Source organism: Carassius carassius, chromosome 30 (genome assembly GCF_963082965.1).
Source record: "Carassius carassius chromosome 30, fCarCar2.1, whole genome shotgun sequence".
NCBI lineage: Eukaryota > Metazoa > Chordata > Actinopteri > Cypriniformes > Cyprinidae > Carassius > Carassius carassius.
In genome coordinates this window covers 22,403,721-22,427,667 of record NC_081784.1, presented here as the reverse complement: position 1 = coordinate 22,427,667, position 23,947 = coordinate 22,403,721, and the positions used below count along the sequence as shown (strand labels likewise).

The 23,947-nt window shown below is 40.1% G+C and overlaps 1 protein-coding gene across 2 annotated transcripts in view; it reads left to right on the top strand.

Annotated features, from left to right (window-relative positions):
• The window catches only part of LOC132110918 (protein kinase C epsilon type), a 105,623-nt gene that overhangs the window by 62,266 nt on the left and 19,410 nt on the right, over window positions 1–23,947 (top strand). For both annotated transcript variants that reach the window (XM_059518024.1, XM_059518023.1), the window contains exon 11: window positions 19,060–19,214. In XM_059518024.1, the coding sequence (XP_059374007.1) occupies window positions 19,060–19,214 (155 nt within the window). The remainder of the gene's footprint in view (window positions 1–19,059; window positions 19,215–23,947) is intronic.

The following is a 23,947-nucleotide window of genomic DNA, read 5'->3' as shown; positions in this document are numbered from 1 at the left end:
GAGCCGAGCCGGAGACCCGGCAGCTCAGCGGCGGTACAGCAACCATGGCGACGGGATGTGGCGTCTCCGTTCCCTCCTTCAGGGAATGAGGGTTACCATACGTAACATAGAGGTTCCCTTTCAGTCGGTCAACCTTGACGCCACGTCGGTGACCGACGAATATGGGATCCATATCAAAGCGCCATGGGTGCTGCCCCTTAGGTGTAGGCCGGGGCTCAGAACAAGTAGTTCCACTTACAATTGTCAAAGCACTACCTCACTGGGTGAGATTGGATAACACTGGGAAAATGTACCCGTTCCGCTTGGAACCGGGATGCTGCGGAAGCCCCATCCTTCCCGAAGGAGGTCTCAGGGGCAAAAACACATATAGCATCCGTTTAGGAGTATACAGAGAAATTTGAGGTGAATAAAACCCTCTTGGGGAGGCAGATGTCTGCCGGGGAAACACAGGCTCTAAGCCTGTACCATGGACTATACATATACGAGTACCGCTTAGGTCTCAATATGGAACCCAGCCTTCCATGGTTCTCATGGATTCATCATGAAGGCCTGGCGCCGGACGTTCCGCCGCCTCCAGCTGCTTAGGGTGATGGAGGATCTCAACAGGGTCTACAGTACGGACACTCTGGAGCAGTTTCAGCAAGTTGACACTAACTGGGGCCTCTCAGTGCCACTACCCGTTTGAGGTGAGAACACAGGAGGATACCGGCTCTACACGAAGGCTATAGAGCCTCGCGAACGTGTCAGGGGTCGCCCAGCCCGCAGCTCTACAAATATCTGTCAGCGAGGCGCCACGAGCCAGCGTCCAGCAGTCGCCCAGGAGGATGCAACACTTCTAGTTGAGTGAGCTTGCAACCTGAATGGGCAGGGCACACCCTGAGCCTGATAAGCCAGGGTAATGGCATCCACAATCCAGTGGGCCATCCTCTGCTTAAAGACGGCACTCCCCTTCTGCCAGCCTCCATAACAGACAAAGAGCTTGTCTGAGGTCCTAAAGCTTTGTGTCCGGTCTACGTAGCACCAGGGCTGGGTCTGCCTCCTCCAGGGGCAGCGCTTGCAGGTTCACCACTTGGTCTTTGAAGGGTGTAGTGGGAACCTTGGGCACGTAGCCAGGCCGGGGCCTCAGGATTACCTGGGAGTCAGCCGACCCGAACTCTAGGCACGAATCGTCGACCGAAAATGCATGCAGGTTCCCTACCCTCTTGATGGTGGCCAGTGCAAGCAGGAGCAGTTTTCAATGAAAGAAACTTTAGCTCAACTGAATGCAAAAACTCGAATGGGCCCTGCTGTAGTGATTTAAGCACTAGAGTCAGGTCCCAAGAGGGTATAGAGGGGGGCCGGGAAGGATTTAACCTCCTGGCCCCTCTAAGGAACTTGACGATGAGGTCATGCTTACCCAAAGACTTCCCATTCACGGGGTCATGGTACGCAGCGATAGCGGCATCCTGGACTTTGAGGGTGGAGGGAGACAGCCTTCGCTCCAGCCCTTGCTGCAGAAAGGAAAATACGGCCGCAATCAGGCATCTTCGGGGGTCTTCTCGGCGAGAAGCACACCAGTCAACGAACAGGATCCACTTCAAGGCGTAAGCGTGTCTCATAGACGGTGCTCTTGCCGAAGTGATGGTGTTCACCACCTCCTGGGGTAGGTCACCTAGAACCTCCGCGTCCCGTCCAGGGACCAGACATGGAGTTTTCAAAGGTCTGGATGAGGGTGCGAAATGGTGCCCCGCCTCTGAGTCAGTAAATCCCTCCTCAGAGGAATCGGCCAAGGAGGGGCTGTTGAGAGGAGCACTAGCTCGGGGAACCAGGTCCGAGAAGGCCAATATGGTGCTACTAGCAAGACTTGCTCCTCATCCTGCCGGACTTTGTACAGTGTCCATGCGAGAAGGCTCACTGGGGGAAACGCATACTTACGTAGGCCCCTCGGCAAGCTGTGTGCCAGTGCGTCTGTGCCAAGAGTTCCCTCGGTCAGGAAGTAGAACAACTGGCAGTGAGAGGTCTCTGGAGAAGCAAACAGGTCTAACCGCCTCCAAATCAGTTGGACCATCAGGGGATGGAGTCGCCATTCTCCCAGGAGCATTGCTCGAGACAGCTCGTCGGCTGTATGATTGAGCAGTGACCTCAGTGACCTCAGAACCTTCTGACTCCAAAGGAGGAGGTGGCGGGCAAGTTGCGACATGCGATGGGAGCGCAGAACACCTTGTCGGTTGATGTACGCAACGGTCACAGTGTTGTCCGTTCGGACTAGCACATGCTTGCCTCGTAAGAGACCTTTGAGATGGTTCAAGGCAAGGTGCACTGCTAACAACTCTAGGCAATTGATGTGCCACTGCAGCTGCGGGCCCGTCCAAACCCCTGAGACTGCATGCCCATTGTGTGTGGCCCCCCAGTCCGTGGTGGAGGCATCCGTGTAAACCACAGCATGTCTGGAGATCTGCTCTAGGGGCACCCCTGGCCGGAGAAATGCAAGATCTGACCACGGAGTGAGGGTTTGGCGATAGGCCGGTGTATTTGGACCGGTGAGTGCCGCGCTTCCACGCCCACCTTGGGACTCGGCCATAAAGCCAGTGCTGGAGCGCTCTCATATATAATAGGCCGAGCGGTGTAAGTGCCGCCGCGGCTGCCATATGCCCCAGGAGCCTCTGAAAGAGTTTCAGTGGGACTGCTGTCCTGCTCTTGAACGTATTCAAGCAGGCTAGCACCGACCGCGCATGTTCCTCTGTGAGGCGTGCTGTCTGTTCGACCGAATCCAATCCAACTCCATACCGAGAAAAGAGCAAGCAAAGCAAAACACAAAAACACGTTTATTAAAAAATGCCTTGCACTCTATTTGTGTCGGTATAAATGCAAATTCTTTCTCTGCCAGCAGGAGGTGCTTGTAGAGCAGAAGAGAGAGGTTTCCACAGTAACGGCTGTAAAGATCATGTTCCTTGAATATATTTAATACATTTCCTACTGGAAATATATTAAAACTACATTTTTGATTAGTAATATGATTTTGCTAAGAATTTTCTCAGTGTTTTTTTTTTTTTTTGCACCCTCAGATTCCAGATTTTCAAATAGTTGTATATCGGCCAAATATTGTCTAATCCAAATAAACTATACTTCAGTGGAAATCTTATATATTCAGTTAAGACTGGTTTGTGGTTCACAGTCACATTTTGTTAATTGACTCTAAATTAACAGCATAGACAGCAGTAGAAACTGAACATTATGCTGCTTTCAACAGATCTAATATATACTTGCGATTTCTTTCCTAGCTGTTTACATTCACGGACGTAACCCACAGTGTTTATTTAAATTTTGTGTGCTTTTGACATAATCTTGTGTGTATTTGATAGTTTAAGCACAATGAGATGCGAAAGAGAACTTAGTGCTCATGTGATGCAGCTTCTGACAGCCATTTAAATAGACACGCATGGAATAAGCATGTTTTTGCTTCTGTAAGTTATATTTAGCACGGTATTATAAATGATCTGTGGGGTATTTTGATCTGAAACTTCACAGACACATTCTATGGACAATTGAGACTTATATTACATCTTGTGAAAAGGGGCATAGGTGCCCTTTTATACTATTAAAATACATTTTCATTACTTGAAATAAAATAAACATTAATAAACACCCTCAGATTCCAGATTTTCAAATAGTTGTATATCGGCCAAATATTGTCTAATCCAAATAAACTATACTTCAGTGGAAATCTTATATATTCAGTTAAGACTGGTTTGTGGTTCACAGTCACATTTTGTTAATTGACTCTAAATTAACAGCATAGACAGCAGTAGAAACTGAACATTATGCTGCTTTCAACAGATCTAATATATACTTGCGATTTCTTTCCTAGCTGTTTACATTCACGGACGTAACCCACAGTGTTTATTTAAATTTTGTGTGCTTTTGACATAATCTTGTGTGTATTTGATAGTTTAAGCACAATGAGATGCGAAAGAGAACTTAGTGCTCATGTGATGCAGCTTCTGACAGCCATTTAAATAGACACGCATGGAATAAGCATGTTTTTGCTTCTGTAAGTTATATTTAGCACGGTATTATAAATGATCTGTGGGGTATTTTGATCTGAAACTTCACAGACACATTCTATGGACAATTGAGACTTATATTACATCTTGTGAAAAGGGGCATAGGTGCCCTTTTATACTATTAAAATACATTTTCATTACTTGAAATAAAATAAACATTAACTAAAATAAAATATGAAAATAACTTTTTTTTAACTCAGCCAAGGCAACATTTCTTATTTTAATTTAGTTTAACCTTGATGTATTAAAATAACTGAGACTGAAATGAAAAAAAATATATAAATAGACATATATAAAAATGCCAAAAAAACATGTAACAAAATTACCAAAACGTTTTTACTAATTTTCTAATTTAAAATGAAAAACAAAAATAAAACTGATTCAAATATGAAAAAATATATATAATAGTATACCAATGATAATAAAATAAACACACACACACACACACACACATTATTTCTACTGATATGTCATGAGGCTCATTTTTTTAAATAAAAGCTGAATAAATAAGCTTTACATTGATGTGTGGTTTATTAGGATTGGACAATATTTGGCAAAGATACAACTATTTGAAAATCTGGAATCTGTGCTGTAAAAAAGTGAATTTAATGGTGAAAGACTGTAAAAATGCTACAGGAAAAACTTGTTAAATGGTTAACGATAAATTCCCCTAATATATACAGTGAAAAACTTTATTGGACATAACATGTAATTTTACAGTAGTATACCGTTTTTGGGAGTGGAAAAAGAACGTATTATTTATTGAATAACCGTAAGTTGACATTCCTAGAATTCCCTGCGGTACATTTCAAATTAATTTTTTTTCCTTTTTTAAATAACTGGTTTCTTCTTAGTTTTTTTTTCTTCTTAGTTTTATATATTATGGTTGTACGTTACACCTAAAGTTGTGAAATAAATGTTCATTGCACTATTTCAGTTTAATGTGTAGTACCATGATGGTGTTAAGTGTTTGTGTGAATGAAACTCTGCACCCTCTACATATGTTATTATTTAAAAGCTGCTTGTGAGGTGCTTCGGTTCATTATGTGACTTTTTCATCACCTCCTGCATTTGTGGGTTATCGATGTATTACAGAGGTACAAAACAGATTTCAGTACTTCAGTAGGTTTGTATATTAACATTATATCAGTTAATGAAATTACGGTATTTAACTTTAAATTTAACTTTAATGGCAATTAATAGAAACTGGGACTAAATGTGACGCTTCTTACTCCATTAAATTTTTCTCAGGGCGGTTTATTTAAAAAATACCAAAACACATACTTTGATGTCTTGAAAAAAAAAAAAAAAAAACAGCTCTTTATACTGTATCCTGATTTGTCAGAATGAAATCTGAGCCAACTTTAGGCTTTTTAGGGAATATTTAATGTTGAAACAAATAATGAAACCGCAATAATCTAACCAAAGGTAATATACAAAATGATCGGATCAGTTTGGTCAACAGAAATAATGAGCCTTTTACTCGTGACTTTTTATCATAATTTGGGAGGGGTTTTTGTTTGATAACATTGTAGACAATTTGTGTAACATTTGTGTAAATTAACATTTTGACTCAAAACCAACTAACTCATATCTACCTTATCTTTATCATAAGAACTGGTGCGACCATGCAAACTGGTATTTGTTGTTACATTATCTTCATTCATTAATATAATCATAAGCATACTGGTTTGTAGAGTAATTAGTTTTACTGTTTACTGAATTTTGTTGTTCTTCTAGTCATTTACCTATTTAAGGATATCCTTTTAATGTCCTGACATAAAGCAGAAAACAATATATGATCAGACTCATGCATAGCTGTATCAGTTTCCACAAAATATGAAGCAGCACAACTGTTGTAACATTGCTAATAATATGACATCTTTATTGAGCAGCAAATCAGCATATTAGAATAATTCTGAAGGATCATGTGACACTCAATACTTAAATTGTGTTTTTGGTGCGAATCAAACAAGAAATGTAGTCGTTTAACCATGTTTAGAAAATATACTTATTGGCATTTACGTTTATCTGTAATAGTTTGAACCAAAGTTTGTTTATGGAGGGATTTGTTCTTGTGTGTTTTTGTTTTTTTTTTAGTATGAGAAGGTGATTGCCATTAGCCTTACATAACGTGGCTGTGATGCTTATCAGGCCTGATGTGTATTCCATATGCTGTTTGTTTTCTTTTCAACTCTCCCTCACACACACACACACACACACACACACAATTAAATATGAGGAAAGTTCAACAAAGAAACTAAGTCTAACTAAGAAAACTGAAAGCGCTTTGGTCAGAGCTATACATTTCTAGGCCAAATGATCGCAGATTAAGTAAAGATTTGATTAATCTGCAGATCTCATTTTGGACACAGATTACACACTTGAGGTCTGCGGCATTTTGTGTTTAATCAGATCTTGAACTGAATGAATTCAGGTGTGTGTTCCCTTTTTTTTCTTTCATTTTTTTTCCCTTGTTTTCTCTCATCAGCTCTTTGTTGCCTCACACGTAGCATGGCGGGCTGACCTCTTGTTGACATGCTCCGTTTCTCGCTCCATTTCGTGTTCCCTCAATGCCTAATTTGCCATCAGGCTCTGCTGAGGACGCCTTTGCCTGGACTTGCTCTGCCCCTCAGCAGGGCCGAGGTCCTGCACTGATCCCCACTTATGTAATCCTCTGATAGACTTTCCCCATAGATACTCTTTAACCGTTAAGCTTCCAGTGCTCAATATTATTATTTTATGTATATCGAACAGAGTAAAAGAGTGCAAAACATTTTTAAAACTAACTATAATTAGTAATGTAAAGCAAGTTTAATACAACATATTTAATTCACAGTGCTTTACATAAGAATTATACACTACTGTTTAAAAGTTTGGGGTCGGTAAGATTTCTTTTTTTTATGTTTTTGAACAAAGACTCATAAAGGCTGAAAAAAAAAATATGTGAAAGCACTTATATTGTGAAATATTGTACCAATTTGAAAGACCTGTTTTCTATTCGAATATATTTTCAAATATAATTTATTCCTGTGACACAAAGCTGTATTTTTAGCATGCAGTCCAGTCTTCGGTTTCACATGATCCTTCAGAAATCTTTCTTACAGTATATGATGATTTGCTGCTCAAGAAACATTTCTCATTATTGTCAATGTTGAAAACAGTTGTGTTGTGCTTATCTTATTTCTTAAAAAATATTTTAAGAAACTTTGAGGATAGACAGTTTATAAGAATAGCATTTGTTTGAAATATAATTATTTTGTAGCATTGTAAATGCTTTATGAATTTATTGCATCCTTGATTAATAAAACTATTAATAAAAAAAAGAAAAACAAAAAAAAGAACCTTTAATGAATCTTCAAAATCTTTAATGGTAGTGTAAATTTTGTTTATATATAATGTGTCCATAAATCGAGATTTTATGTTCAAATTTTGGTGTTTTTCACGGTTTTAATAACCTTTTTACTTTCACTAATAAAAAGTCCCAAAGTGTAACTAAATCAGTTTAAATAACTAAATTAAAGTTCTTATGAAAGTTCTTAATAACTATCAAAACTCATTTTCCAGTGTTCCAGAGATATGAAAACAACAATACTGTTCAAAATCTGAAACTAGTCTATAGGGCTTCTTATACTTATATACAGTACTTATACTCCATATATTATTATTATTATTATTATTATTTATTTATTTATTTTTTTCTCTTTTTCTTTTTTTGTAGAAGTATGTATCTTTCCCCTTCAAAACACATTATGTATGAATGTTGAAAATGAAATCTTTCCAAAAAATTAAAAAATTGGAACACTCAATAATAAATGCATGCCATGAATGCAAGCTGCCTTTTTAGATAAAATTGGTAGCCAAAAGCATAAATGTTAATGTTTCAGAGGAGGTGCCTTATTTATAAAGTGAAGGCATGACATGAGCAGTTTTATCATGATTTTCAGACCGCAATCAGCCTCAGGATCACAGTACAGCTCGTATCCACGTAATTATACAGCTAAGCAATGTAAATAACATTATACAAGCAGCCAAAGCACATATGAAAACTTATGGAGCTGAAGAACTTCAAGCAGTGAGAGAGGGAGAAAAATAAGTTCTAAGATTGTTTATAGTGAAATTATTTTTCCCCCTTTTTTGGATGATGTTCTCAAAGTTCTTTTGAACACTTGTTCCAATCTGGTTAGTTTATACTCTTACACTTAACATCTTAACCAAGGGCTTTGAGGTTAAAGCATTCCCAGATGTCTTGGCCAGGATCCCTTACATTTATGTTTTGTAGTCGCTCCATTAATTGCAGTCAGATTGAGCCGTGACATCTAGGCAGCCATACCTGTCTGGACTTCAGCTGAAGAAGACACCGAATACACATGCTCCACACATATCACAGATGCATGCTTTGAGTTACAGTCCTTAAAGGGACAGTTCACCCAAAAATGAAAATTCTGCAAAATTTCATATTCACTATTAACTAAGAGTTAAAGGGTTAGTTCACCTGAGAATGAAAGTTTGTCCATCTTCCACTCACCCCTGAAGCATCCTAGGTGTGTGTGACTTTCTTCTTTCAGAATAATCCAATCTGAGTTATCACCAGAGGATTTCGAAATAAGCCTAGAGGAAACTGGTTTTCCTTTGCTAAAGTAAAGAAACATTGGTTCCTTTACTCCTACATTTCCCAGAGGCACGGGCGACGCATATGTCTTCCAGTCACCACCAGTCAGCAAATATTAGAAAAAAGTGTTTATTACATTTGAAATCTGGATATTTATCTTACAAAAACGCATGGATTCGGTACTGGGGGTCTTTATTCACCCCCCAGAACCATGTGGGGTATGTTTTATTATAGATGCTCGCACTTTATTTCCCATCTTCTGAACAGTTGACAACAAACACCCACTTACCCCAATTGAAAGGCTTGAAAGAGCAAGGACAATTTTTTATGTAACTTCGATTGGATTATTCTGAAAGAGGAAAGTCACACACACCTAGGATGCTTCGAGGGTGAGTAGAAGATGGACAAATGTTCATTCTCGGGTGAACTAACCCTTTAAGAGTTTTCCCTCAAACTCCTAATTTGATGCTTATTAATAGTTGGTAAGTTAGTTGTTAAGTTTAGGTACATGGTGGATTAAGGGATCAAAAATATAGTCATGCAGAATAAGTCGTTAATATGTGCTTTATAAGTACTAATAAACCGCCAATATGCTATTAATATGCATGCTAATAAAAAACTGAAAATTATGTCATTTTTGTCACACACCTGGACTCATTTTGTGTGTTTTTGCCCCTGTGACCCAGTTTCTGTCTTCCGTGTCTGGTTTGATTAGTTTCCAGGTGTGTCTCTTCATTTCCCCATGTGTTCCATGTCCCTGTTAATTTAGTCATGCCATCCACCTGTGTTTCCCCAATTATCCCTTCTACTTAAGCCTTGTCCTTGCAGTTCTGTTTTGTCGGGTCTACTCGTCTAAATGTCAACTTGTCTACTTGTCACCTGTTACTTGCCACTTGCCTCTTGCCACCTGTTATTTACGACTTACCTTGTTTATGTTTTATTTAATAAATCCTTGTTTCGTTTATCCCTCGGCTCCGTGTTCCTTCCAGCAGCATAAGCCGTGACAGAAGACCCGACCTGAAAAAGTTAAAAACTGCGTGTTTTCCCTCCGTTTTGTTTTCCGTTTTTTTTTTCACAGTCTTTTTTCTTTCCGTAGTGTTTCATGGATCCCCTCTATCGCCCCGAATACCTCCTCCTCCTGCTGGAGCAGGAGGGACTGTCTCTCGAGGACCATACCAGACGGTTTCTCTGGCTAGCTAATGCCACCAGCTACCCGGACCACGCGCTCTGCACCTTTTATCACGCCAGCCTGAACCCTAGGTGCAGAGCGTTGTCGCCCGAAGATGGTCCTCGGGAGGATTTCGCCGCCTTTATAGAGTGGAATCTGGTGAGAAATGGGTCACCTCTCACGGTCGGCCCAATGGAGGATCTCGCCAGGTCCACTCTGGACCCAGAGCCCAGCCTACAATCTCCCCACGGTACGGGGCATAAGCCCGAGCCCACCGATGACGGAGAGCCAGAGAGCAACCCGTCAGACCAGGTGCGAGAGCCGGCGACACTGCCCACCACGAGGGAGCAAAATGTGGAGCGCCAAATGGGTCAAAATGAGGGGGTTTCCAATGCACCTATGCCAGATCCTCCTGTAAGCCCAGGACGGGCTCCTGATCCTCTGTTAAGCCCAGGAAGGGCTCCTGATCTTCCGTTAAGCCCAGGACGGGCTCCTGATCCTCCTGTAAGCCCAGGACGGGCTCCTGATCCTCCGTTAAGCCCAGGAAGGGCTCCTGATCTTCCGTTAAGCCCAGGACGGGCTCCTGATCCTCCTTTAAGCCCAGGACGGGCTCCTGAACCCCCGTTAAGCCCAGGACGGGCTCCTGAACCCCCGTTAAGCCCAGGAAGGGTTCCTGATCTTCCGTTAAGCCCAGGACGGGCTCCTGACCCTCCGTTAAGCCCAGGAAGGGCTCCTGATCTTCCGTTAAGCCCAGGACGGGCTCCTGATCCCCCGTTAAGCCGAGGACGAGCTCCTGAACCCCCGTTAAGCCCAGGACGGGCTCCTGAACCCCCGTTAAGCCCAGGACGGGCTCCTGATCCTCCGTTAAGCCCAGGACGGGCTCCTGATCCTCCGTTAAGCCCAGGAAGGGCTCCAGCCCCAGAGCTTACTCCAATGCCTGCTCCTCCAAAATTCCCACCCTCCCACCCACTCCTGCCTCCTCCTCCGCTGTCGTCTGGCTGCCCCTCTGCTCGCCCTCAGCCTACCATCATTGTGGTGCGAGCTCAGCGGGACCGCCATCCTCCAGCGACGCCTTGGTCGGCGTCTCCCTCACCTCCGCCTCCAGCCTCTGAGGCCTGGACTCCGCCTCGGCCCGTTGACCCGTCGGCTCCACCATGGCTCCTAGCTCCTTCCTCTCCGCCGTGGCCCGGCAGTCCGCAGGCTCTGCCTGGCTCCCTCGTCCCTCCGGCTCCGCCTTGGTCTGGCGTCGTCCATCCTATGCCTCGGGACTCCACTCCTCCGGCTTCGCCTCATCCCTCCGTCCCTCCGGCTCCGTCAGGCTCCTTCATCCCCTCGGCTACACCTCAGTCCTCGGTCACTCTGGCCTCACCGCGGCCTTCCGGATCCACATCGCCGCGTCAGTCACCAGAGCCATCTGTTCCGCCTAGGACCTCCGGCTCCTCCCCGTCACCCTGGCTCTTCGGCTCTCCGTCTCCGCCTCGGGCTCCTCCTCCACTTGCTCCGTTGCCGTGGGTCGAGTCCCTGGAGTCAGTGACCATTCCTCCTCCATGGCTCCTTCCACCGTCGGCCCCACCTTGGGCCGTTATGGCTGTGGCCTGGGTCCTGCTGGGTACCTCCTGCTTCACATCCTTCCTGTCTCCACCCTGGCTCCTCCCTCCGTCATCTCCTCCTTGGCTCCTTCCTCTGTAGTCCCTGTCTGCTGGCCCCCTCCTGGGAGGCTGTCCTCCACCGGAACCTCCTCCCAAGTTCCCACCCACGCCTCCCTTTGTTGTTTCTACGGTGCGAGGACGCACCTACCGGGAGGGGGGAGTACTGTCACACACCTGGACTCATTTTGTGTGTTTTTGCCCCTGTGACCCAGTTTCTGTCTTCCGTGTCTGGTTTGATTAGTTTCCAGGTGTGTCTCTTCATTTCCCCATGTGTTCCATGTCCCTGTTAATTTAGTCATGCCATCCACCTGTGTTTCCCCAATTATCCCTTCTACTTAAGCCTTGTCCTTGCAGTTCTGTTTTGTCGGGTCTACTCGTCTAAATGTCAACTTGTCTACTTGTCACCTGTTACTTGCCACTTGCCTCTTGCCACCTGTTATTTACGACTTACCTTGTTTATGTTTTATTTAATAAATCCTTGTTTCGTTTATCCCTCGGCTCCGTGTTCCTTCCAGCAGCATAAGTCGTGACAATTTTTTACTCTTCATCATGTCCTTCCAAGCCTATAAGAGTTTCTTTCTTCAGTTAAGCACAAAAGAAGATATTTTTAAGAATGTTAGTAACCAAAGAGTTGATGTTAGCCACTCATTTTCTAGTATAGAAAAAATATTGTTAGTAAAAAATATGCTAGTATTTTTAAAAATTCCATGACTACCGTCAACTGTTTGGTTAAATGCAATCTTCAAAATAGAAAGAAAGAAAGAAAGAAAGAAAGAAAGAAAGAAAGAAAGAAAGAAAGAAACTCATACAGGTTCAGAACAAGTGGAGGTTAAGTACATGATGACAGAATTTTCATTTGTGGGTTAACTGTCTCTTTAAATCTCCATTTATAAGTGCAAAGTGACTCTGTTAATGGATCAAATACAGCATGTTTGCTTTACAGTGCCTTAATGCAATAGTTTTCTTGATCGATAAATGGATTTGTACATTTGTTTGTTTGATCTGCTTTTTCTTTGTCAAAGTAATAAGCAAGAATATATTCCTGAGGAGTATAATTAAATGTGCAACTACAGCTTGTTCTCACAAGCAACATAATAACCTTTTTTTTCTTTTTTTTCGCAAACTGGACTGAATTTCTAGATGATGGCATATATATAACATGTAACATTATAAGTTTATCATGTGAAGGATGATGACGTAAATACTGTTCAGTTTGTTTTGTGTCTTTACATATCAATGTATCATCACGAGCTGCAGGGTTTAATTTCACCTACAGTACATCTTGGATGTCATGGGGGTAAGCAGATGAACATCAAATTTTTGGGTGAACTATCCCTTTAAGGTTAGGTTTATAGGTAGGTTCAGTGTTAGTACCTAGTTATAACCCAGTTATTTTAATTACTATAAAGAGTACATAGTATGTAGTCTCGCATAGCCAGACCTTCAGACTGACTGCAGAAGGCCTGGGAACCTTGGCAGCTTTGACTGGCAAGGACCGCCCAAGAGGCCATATGACTGACAGATAAAGCAACCAATCATGTTTCGGTTTATGCCGCATCATGTTTAGGGGAGTGGAAATGTCCCCACAATTACAGACCGTGTGTAAAACTCTTGGACGTATTTTAAAGATTGTCACAAACTTTAAAAATGTAACATACTTATAAAAATCCAGCGTTTAGTTGATCCTGATTAGCGCTCATTATCACAGTTGTAAACACGAAGGCTTTCTTCTAGCATGAAGGGGTTTGGTGTCACGTCATATTTATTTCCAGGCAGAAAGTTAAAGAATGTAACACGCACGTCTCCTAGAAATCCTGTATAATTCAACCAATCGATTCAACTATTCTGTTTAGTTTAGTTCGGAGTAGTTGAATAACTGATAACAGACAAAGCAGAATCCCAGTCAAATAAATTTAAATGTATATTCTATGTAAATTCTATGTAAATGTATACATTGAAAATAGTTACACTAGTAATAGTATAGCTAATATTTTTACTTCACAAATATAAGAACATAAATGTTTCCAGAAAAGCATGTTTTAAACGCTCTTGGGATTGAAAATGAAAAAGGTTTTAAAATATACTGCTTTTATATATACCTCAAAGAAACCTATAGACATTTTCCCCTCTTTGGATTATTGTAAATTGTTCTTATCGGCTATTACAGGAAGGAGCCTCACTTTAATCCTGTCAGACACAAAGCCGGGCACCACAACAGGAAAAAGACATTTCCTCAAGCATGTGTGTTAAGAAAAGGCTGAATTTTACCTCCTTCTTTGGGTTTAAGTTTGTAATGTTTATGTGCATCGGTTTACATCTTTATTTGCATTCTGCAGTGTAAAGCAAAGGCAGATGGATGGCTGAACTTTCAATAAATTCTAGTGTTTATTTTATAAGTTCTTATCATAAAACATGCCCAGCACATGTTAAGCTGCATTTTACAGTACAGTAGGTGTATAAATATCCTGTAGTTATCATATTTGTGTAGCATCAGGTTTCATGAATGTAAAGGCACCAGAATACCTCATGCTGTTAACTCAGCGGTGTTTTTTCATGCCCCGTCCGCTACACTGAGCTTAATAAGCTTTTCTCTGTATAAACTTTCCTCACAGGACTGAGTGTTCTCAAACATGCTGTTTTATGTGAAACATACAGTAGTGATATGCTCAAACCTGAAAAAGCATCAGAATGGGCCAATTAAAAACAATATGATGGACACAGAGAGAGAGCAACATGGCTTCTGCAAATAAGCTGTGTAAAGAGTGTGTTGTTCTGAGAGAGACATTCCTGCTGCATTGACAAGCATCAGGAAATGAACAGCGACAGCTTCTTGGCCAGAGGAGTGTGTGTTAAGAGTCACTGGTAGCAGTGTATTTATTACTTCACACCAGTTCACTGGAGTCTATTCTGCATGGTCTACAATAGACTGAAGACTAGTGTATTTTTGGGAGATAGTTGTGAAATGATTGCCTAATTGACTAAAATCAAGATCAAATGCTAAAGTAATTGTAAATAATGCATTTTAAATCATCATCAGCTTCTACATTAGATCACGTACTGTCCCAGATTTGAATACAATCACTATTTTAGGTTTCGGAGTTATTTTGGCGTGTTTTAGTTTTATTCAAGAAAATCTTTATTTTAGCGACACATTCAACAACATTCAGACATATCGATTTTCTATTTTATTTGTTTTTTTTTTTTTAGGAAATTACAACTTTTATTCAGTATGTTACAAATAATTGTAAGGAATTGTAAAGAATAATTTCAAATAAATGCTGTTCTTTTGATTTTTCAATTCATAAAAAGAATCCTGAAAAATCGATCACCATTTCCAGAAACATATTAAGCAGCACAAATATATTTAACATTGATCATAAAGAGAAATGTGTCTTGAGCAGCAAATCAGCATATTAGACTGATTTCTGAAGGCTCATGTGACACTGAAAACTGGAGGATTGATGCTGAAAATACAGCTTTGAATCACAGGAATAAATTACATTTTCAAATTACGTTACACTTTATTTTAAGGTGTCCTTGTTACAGTGCAATTATACATTTAAGTACTGAATAATATTAATCATCTTATCATTTGAGTATCTGATACAGCTCACAGCGCCTAGCATTCACCTGATCCTGAACCTCAAGCATCAAATAGAGAGAAAATCAGCATATTAGAATAGAATGACCCTGAAGACTGAAGTAAGGTTTTTATATATATATATATATATATATATATATATATATATATATATATATATATATTATTTTTTCAAATGTACACCATTGTTTTAGATAGTGTTAATATTCACAATAAAATTGTTTTTACTGTAAACAATAATTATTTGGTAGTGTAGCGTATATGATACTACTGTATCTCTGTCTGTAGTGAATTAATTAAACTGGAATCAAGCGAGGATGTTCTGGATTTAAGATTTCGATACATTTAAAACAATAATTAGAATGAAATAATTGACATTTTAGGTTGAGTTTTATGTTGAAAAATGTTTTATCAAATTTGAAAAGCAAGCAAAACAGAAACCATTCCATTAGTAGTCTTAGACTTCTGGACCCACTGTGCATGGTTCTTATGAGCTGGGACTTGGATAAACATTCTTGATTAATGTCCAGGGCCACACACACAATACACTCTGTACTGAAATTATAATTATTTCCTCTTGCTATCAGCCTAACAAAGCTGGTCATTTGTTAACCTAGTGTGTAGTGTGGTAATTTCAATGTGGGGATTGGGGAACAATTACCATAAAGAAAAGTGGGGCACAACGTCAGCCAACAGCAGTTAACAGAAGAAATCTCGCTTTTTTTTTTTTCTTAAACATTGTTTGCGTGTTTGTGTGTGTGTGTGTGTGTGTGTGTGTGTGTGTGTGTGTGTGTGTGTGTGTGTGTGTGTGTGTGTGTGTGTGTTTGTGTGTGTGTTTTGTTAAAGGGATAATTCACCCAAAAATGAGAATAACCTCATGATTTACTCAACCTCAAGCCATGCTAGGTGTATATGACTTTCTTCTTTCAGACAAATACAATCGGAATTCTATTTAAAACATGTCCTGGCTCTTCCGAACTTTATAATGGCAGTGAATGAGATTTTGATGCTCAGAAAAGCTCATCTATCCACCATAAAAAGTACTCCACACTCTCCTGGGGTTTCTAAAATGGCCTTCTAAAATGAAGTGATGTATTTAGTTAACTCTCAAAGACTGAGACAGCCACTTCTTAAATGTTTAATGAATTTGGAACCGCTAATCCTACCTGAATGCTTTAAAAAGTGCCGTAAAGCAGAGATTCTCTGCATTTCAGAGATACTTATATCTCATTTAGATATTCAGAGGCTCCGTAGTTTACGTGATTACAACACATTTTGACAACATTGATTCATCAGAAGAAACTAATGCATTTCTTTCCTCTGAGTCAAACAGACACTATTGTTGATGCTTAGTCCCCCCCCAATCCCACAACCAATTAGCTAGACTTAAACTTCAAGTTCTCCTATTTATAATGATATATGGCACTTGATGCTGACTGCTAGAATAGGTCTGAAAATCAAAAGTAACATGATATACAGCCAAGTATGGTGACCCATACTCCGAATTCATGCTCTACATTTAACCCATCCAAAGTGCACACACAGCAGTGAACACACACACACACACACACACACACACCATGAACACACAACCAGAGCAGTGGGCAGCCATTTATGCTGCAGCTCTCGGGGAGCCGCTGGGGATTCATTGACTTGCACAAGGGAACCTCAGTCGTGGTATTGCCGACCTGAGACTCAGACCCACAACCTTAGAGTTAGGAGTCAAACTCTCTAAGCACTGGGCCACAACTTCACCAGTGCAGGTGTGTCAGGTGCCCCAAAATTGTTCTAGGTCTTTAAGGGTTAAGAAAAATATCCATATTTAAAACTTTATAAACCATAATCCGTAGCTTCAGCTAACTGGCGTACGCGCGTTCACAAGAGAGTGCCGTTTCAGCAGATGATGTAGGACATAGGCGTAGCGAAAGCTTTCTGAAGGATGGCTTGAGGGAGAATAAATCATGGGGTAATTTCAATTTTTAGGTGAACTATCCCTGGCTGAAATACACAACATTACTTTTAAAGTCTGACTTTCAAGTTGTTCCAAGCACAAGAACTTCAAGCAGAAACATGTGCGTTGTTGCTATGAGACGCGTGAAAAATTAAACAATCTGTGTTCTTAAATCTTTTCAAAATATTACACCTTTCTGATATCCTCAGACTGGATGGAATCAAAATCTGAAGCTAAAAATTAAAGTCTGTGACCATTTTACACTACGTGATTTTCTATAAAATCTGTCAACTCAAATCTTGAGACTGACTCGGCAACTAGCGTCAACTTGTCCAGACTGTAAATCAGGGCAAAAATCTGAGTAAAGTGCAGTGTATTCCAGCCTTAAGTCGTACTTTAACACTCATTCATATGTAGCGCAGATGAAGGCCAGCTGATACACTCAGTTAGACCTGCTTGTTGGGTCTTGGTAGTTATCTGTCGATCGAGCCTTTTCTCTTGCACGGCACGGGGACGCCAGTATATGTACATTTCTAATTAGAGGCAGGAAATGTTTATTGGCATTTGATTGGGTGGGCCTTTGCTGTGACTCTGGGCACATTTTAAACAAACTATTTCAGCATCCTGTTTAAACTCGCTTTCGTAGCAAAAGGACAAGCAGGGCAGACAGGCCCAACAATTACATGAGACATAAGATTACAATGAAATCATGATTTCAATTAAAAAACATCAGCCTATTATTACATTTACAAGACACTTTTATCCAAAGCGATTTACAGTGCATTCAGTCTATACATTTGTTTACCAGTATGTGTGTTCCCTGGGAATTGACAACCTTTTGTGCTGCTAATACAATACTCTACCAATGAACCACAGAAACAACTTTTATCATATGATATTATTCATATCACTAAAGTGAGTGAGGTGTATGGGGCCTGTAATGGCTGAAAATGTCACCTGCACATCATTCCTGATCATTCTTGTCTAAATTCTGAGGGAAGAAACAGGTGGCAATGAATATTGAATGGAACTGACTGAATATTAAAGGAAATATTTTCCAGAATTTTCTGACCTGCAACATGCAAAACATGCAAATAAAAAACGCACTATGAACTCAACAAACTCCCTCACATTGCATCTGAAATATCCTCCTTTGTTTATTCGGGGGGTTTCTCTTGTTTTCTCAGAGACTTCGTTTGTAATTGTTCAGATCGCAATTCTTTGAAGTATCCTTTTCTACTGTTAAGTGCGTTTTTGCAGAAAGCTGCAAATCGAGTTCTCCTTACAGCCAAATGAATATCTTTGTGTATGTGCTTTTACATTCAGCATATTTACTGAACTGATATTTATGTCTGCTGAACATGAGTCACATAGCTGGACTTGCAGTTTGTGTGGGTTTGATAAACATCTTGATTCTTTGAAATGATGTGCATGACCCACTGAAGATAATGAGATATATTCTATTCAGCCGTACAGGGCAACGGGTTCATGATTTCAGAAAACGGCTGCTGGATGCTTCTCGGGCTGTCTTCACTCATCGACTCTGAACTTTCCAACATTTATATTCTATTCTACGGCCTTGTCTTTTAACCCCAGTTGCAGTGAATAGTTGGATTTCATAATCTTCTCAAAAGTTATTTTCTTTTTAAAGTGCATTCCCCTATGTCTGAACCCTTTAGGGATGAAAAATAAGAAACAGATTTTAGATAAGTTGAACTTAACTGAAAAAACTAATGATTTTTATTACTTTTTATGGTCCTGTTAAAGGTTCTTGAAAGTTGCAAATGGGTCGTTGTATTAATATGTAAATGGAACAAATGACTTATAAAGGGATAGTCCATCAAAACATTTACTCTCTCTTAAATTCCTTCCAATTCCAATTCCTATGTAGACAAAAAATTAAGTCTTTGAGTCCGTGTGGTGATGTTTGCTTAAAGAAGATTACTTGTGAACAATAAGACATTGTTCGAATTAAACTGCTAGCAAAGTTATTGAGTTAAGCAATGAACCTGTTTCCTCTGTTTCTTCTTTTTAGGACCGTTTGTTCTTCGTCATGGACTACGTGAACGGCGGAGACCTGATGTTCCAGATCCAGCGTTCACGCAAATTCGATGAAGCTCGTTCCCGGTTTTACGCTGCCGAGGTGACTTCAGCCCTCATGTTCCTGCACCAACATGGGGTCATTTACAGGTAAATTCATTGCTAGGCAACTGACCAGTGAAAAGGACAAAGGTCAAACAACATTCAGGCAATGTTTGGTTCCAAACCATAAACTTCTTCTGTTTGTCTCTCTGATAGACATAGAATCATTGTTAAGTAGCCAAAAGAATGCAATGTCTTGAAACACCTAAGCCAAAATACCATTGTAACACAGAAAAGATACATTCCAAATTTAGTGAAGTTTTAGCCTGATCATTTTTGGATGGAAAATTAGCCATCCGTTCCAAGTGTTTGCTCAAGTTTAATCCGGGATCCAGATCATTTATTTTCTCAGAGGACTGTCACGCAATCCTGAACAGATTAGGTCTGGAGCGAATCAAATGGAGTCTGTATCACATGAATTGGCTCTGGCATGGTACGTTGAATCTTTAGGAGCTATTTTGCCTGGAGACAGAAAACCCTTGTCTGCCTGTTTACCTCAGGTTGTTTACTTTGATGAACTATGTGCAATGATTTATTCGTTCCCAGACGGTTTGTTTACCTTCTCAATTGTGTGTCATTAACCACACACAACGGGCAGTGCTTCTGGGGCTGGACGGCCAGGCTTTCCTTGGGATCATTTTTATCTATCACTGTATTTTTTTTTTTTTAATGTGGAATCCATCTTGACTGTCCAAAAATATCACAAGTTTGCATGTTGTTTATGCAGCATTATTCTGTAGTGCTGGCGTCATACACATGACATTTTACAGGGAAACTGCATGAACGACATCAACACCAAAACATAACTTGCACATGAGAACTGAATCTGTCATACATACTGTAATACAGATTTCATCTCAACACTACAACATAAACCTGCACAGAAATAACATGCAATCCTATGATGCTTTTGGAATACAGTAATACAGATTAATTTGTCATTCCAGTATGTAGTATGATGCCAGAACTTCAAAATAGGTCTCCATGTAAACAACATGCAAACCTGTTATGTTTTTGGACAGTACGACAAGAAAATTACAAGCTGAATCTGTAAAATGACAAATAAATCTGTTATGCAGATTCATTTGTCATTGTGCGATAAATCTGCATACATGACTTTAGAACTACAAAATATATCTGCATGTAAACAATATGCAAACCTATAATGTTTTTGGATAGAATGACAAAAATAATTGCAAGCTGAAACTGTAATGACGAATGATTCTGAAAAACAGATTCATTTGCCATTTCGCAGCAAAATCATATGTATGACTCCAGCACTACAATATTAATCTGCATATAAACAACATGCAAACCCGCTATGTTTTTGGACATTGTGAAAAGAAAATGACAAGCTGAATCTGTAAAATGACAAATGAATCAGAAGTACAGACTCATTTGTCATTCTGCTGTAAAATCACATGCTTTATGTCAGCACTGCAAAATAAAAGTTCCTTGTAAACTAACCTATGATATTTTTGGATGGAATGATGACCACAATATAACAAGATGAATCTGTCATGTAAATGACAAATGAAATACAGATTTATTTGTCATTAGACAAGTTCAGCTTGTCACTTTTCATTTGGTTCAACAGAATAATGCCGCAAAGTCATCTTGACCTCTTCTTCCTGTTGTCCTTCTGGGCCTCATTGAACCCAGCGACCTGTGAGTTTCCTCACCCACCCATTCGCGGCCTGGTCCTGTGCTCTTTCTGGTCTCGGACAGGAAGAATCTCATGTGAAGTTTAATGTTGTATTGAATTAAAACCACTTCCTCCCCAAACTGGCCTTCCTGAACCCAGATTTTCAGAGACTGAAGGGAAATAGGGGTTCTTATGAAAGTCGGACACTTAAGGCGAATTGATCAAGCAGAGACACTGGTTCTTATTACAGTATATTATTATTTTTCCCCATGAAAATTTACAATAATCTTTGCTGTTAGCTACTCTAGAGACTCCTTCATCAAGTTAATGATATTTTCAACAAAAATAAACCATTTTTTTTACAAGAACTTTATTTGAATTGTAAGGCACTAGAAAGCAAAATGTGTATTATAACATAGAACTTGTTAAAGCTTTTTTATTTCTTTTGGTAATTTCTTATCTCATTTGGTGTGTCTCCTTAAACTGCATGTGCAGGATCTATTTAAGAACACAGTGTGTTGGACGACTGCCATGACATCCATTCATGTCTCTTACCCACCTCACAGTCGTCTGACCCCTTGTTTATGGTTTGCGACTGCTGACATGACGTTTCTTTAGCAAGAAAGTGGACAGGATGTGATTTGGTCAAAATGAATGGCTTATTGTGTGTTATAAGAATAACAGCACACACACATACATGGACTTCCAGTTACACACCTCAAATTTAGCTCTGGCGCCAGTTCTGTCGATTACATGATAGTGAGGACCCGACTATGACACACTGAACTAGTACTCTGCCATCACTGAAGGTCACTTCATGCAAAGCGTGCTGGGAGATTGATTGATCAGAAGGCTCAACTAATCTGGCTCTGCTCTGGCCCAGCACAGGAAAAAACAAAGGAAGCATAAATTGTGCAGGTACTCTATACAAGAGATGGGTTTTACAAAATAATATGGTGTCCTGGAGACCAATTTCCCATTAGGGACATAAAAACATTTCACTCATCTGTCTGTCTGTATGAATATATGCTATAAGGGAAATTGTTCAATATTGTGTATAGGGAAGACTAGAGTTAGTTGTCGCTTTTGGAAATGTGTATGGATGTGTATATTTACTATCAGTTATTTTTTGTTGTTTTTTCTTTCTTTCTTTGTGTGTGTGTGTGTGTGTGTGTGTGTGTGTGTTTTTGTTTTTGCTGTAGCTGTTTTATTAAAATTTGGATAAGGGAAGTTGTGGCCTAATGGTTAGAGAGTCGGACTCCCAATCGAAAGGTTGTGAGTTCGAGTCCCGGGCCGGCAGGAATTGTGGGTGGGGGGAGTGCATGTACAGTTCTCTCTCCACCTTCAATACCACAACTGAGGTGCCCTTGAGCAAGGCATTGAACCCCCAACTGCTCCCTGGGCGCCACAGCATAAATGGCTGCCCACTGCTCCGGGTGTGTGCTCACAGTGTGTGTGTGTGTGTGTGTTCACTGCTCTGTGTGTGTGCACTTCGGATGGGTTAAATGCAGAGCACAAATTCTGAGTATGGGTCACCATACTTGGCTGAATGTCACGTCACTTTCACTTTTTCACTTTCAATAAAAGCACAATGACAAGATTTTATCTACATTTTTTAACTCAAATTACAATTAAATTGCTTATGACACAGGTTTGGGCAAGTGGTCACTTTTTTTGGACAATTATTAAAGTGATTTACGTATATTTCTTATTTAAATTGGCCAAAGGAATGGTTTGATATTTTCCATGTTACTCATAATTTATTTATATACAGGACTGTTGAAAATGTAGGTGTTGGTAAGCTTTTTATTTTATAAATGTTTTGAATGTTTCTTCTTCTCAGATTACTGTATTCTATTTCAATATATTTTAAAATGCAGTTTATTTCTGTGATGAATTCTCATTACTCAAGTCTTCAGTGTCACATGATCCTTCAGAAATCATTCTACTTCTGAGATGCATTCTAATATACTGCATGCTATTCCAAAAAAAATACTTATAATTTACAACCCGAATTCCGGAAAAGTTGGGACCTTTTTTAAATTTTAATAAAATGAAAACTAAAGGAATTTCAAATCACATGAGCCAATATTTTATTCACAATAGAACATAGATAACGTAGCAAATGTTTAAACTGAGAAATTTTACAATTTATCCACTTAATTAGCTCATTTAAAATTTAATAAAGCAAGCAGTTTTGAAAAGATTCAGCTGGGAGAACATCTAGTGATTAATTAAGTTAATTGATATCAGGTCTGTAACATGATTAGCTATAAAAGCTTTGTCTTAGAGAAGCAGAGTCTCTCAGAAGTAAAGATGGGCAGAGGCTCTCCAATCTGTGAAAGACTGCGTAAAAAAATTGTGGAAAACTTTAAAAACAATGTTCCTCAACGTCAAATTGCAAAGGCTTTGCAAATCTCATCATCTACAGTGCATGACATCATCAAAAGATTCAGAGAAACTGGAGAAATCTCTGTGCGTAAGGGACAAGGCCGGAGACCTTTATTGGATGCCCGTGGTCTTCGGGCTCTCAGACGACACTGCATCACTCATCGGCATGATTGTGTCAATGACATTACTAAATGGGCCCAGGAATACTTTCAGAAACCACTGTCGGTAAACACAATCCGCTGTGCCATCAGCAGATGCCAACTAAAGCTCTATCATGCAAAAAGGAAGCCATATGTGAACATGGTCCAGAAGCGCCGTCGTGTCCTGTGGGCCAAGGCTCATTTAAAATGGACTATTTCAAAGTGGAATAGTGTTTTATGGTCAGACGAGTCCAAATTTGACATTCTTGTTGGAAATCACGGACGCCGTGTCCTCCGGGCTAAAGAGGAAGGAGACCTTCCAGCATGTTATCAGCATTCAGTTCAAAAGCCAGCATCTCTGATGGTATGGGGGTGCATAAGTGCATACGGTATGGGCAGCTTGCATGTTTTGGAAGGCTCTGTGAATGCTGAAAGGTATATAAAGGTTTTAGAGCAACATATGCTTCCCTCCAAACAACGTCTATTTCAGGGAAGGCCTTGTTTATTTCAGCAGGACAATGCAAAACCACATTCTGCAGCTATAACAACAGCATGGCTTCGTCGTAGAAGAGTCCGGGTGCTAACCTGGCCTGCCTGCAGTCCAG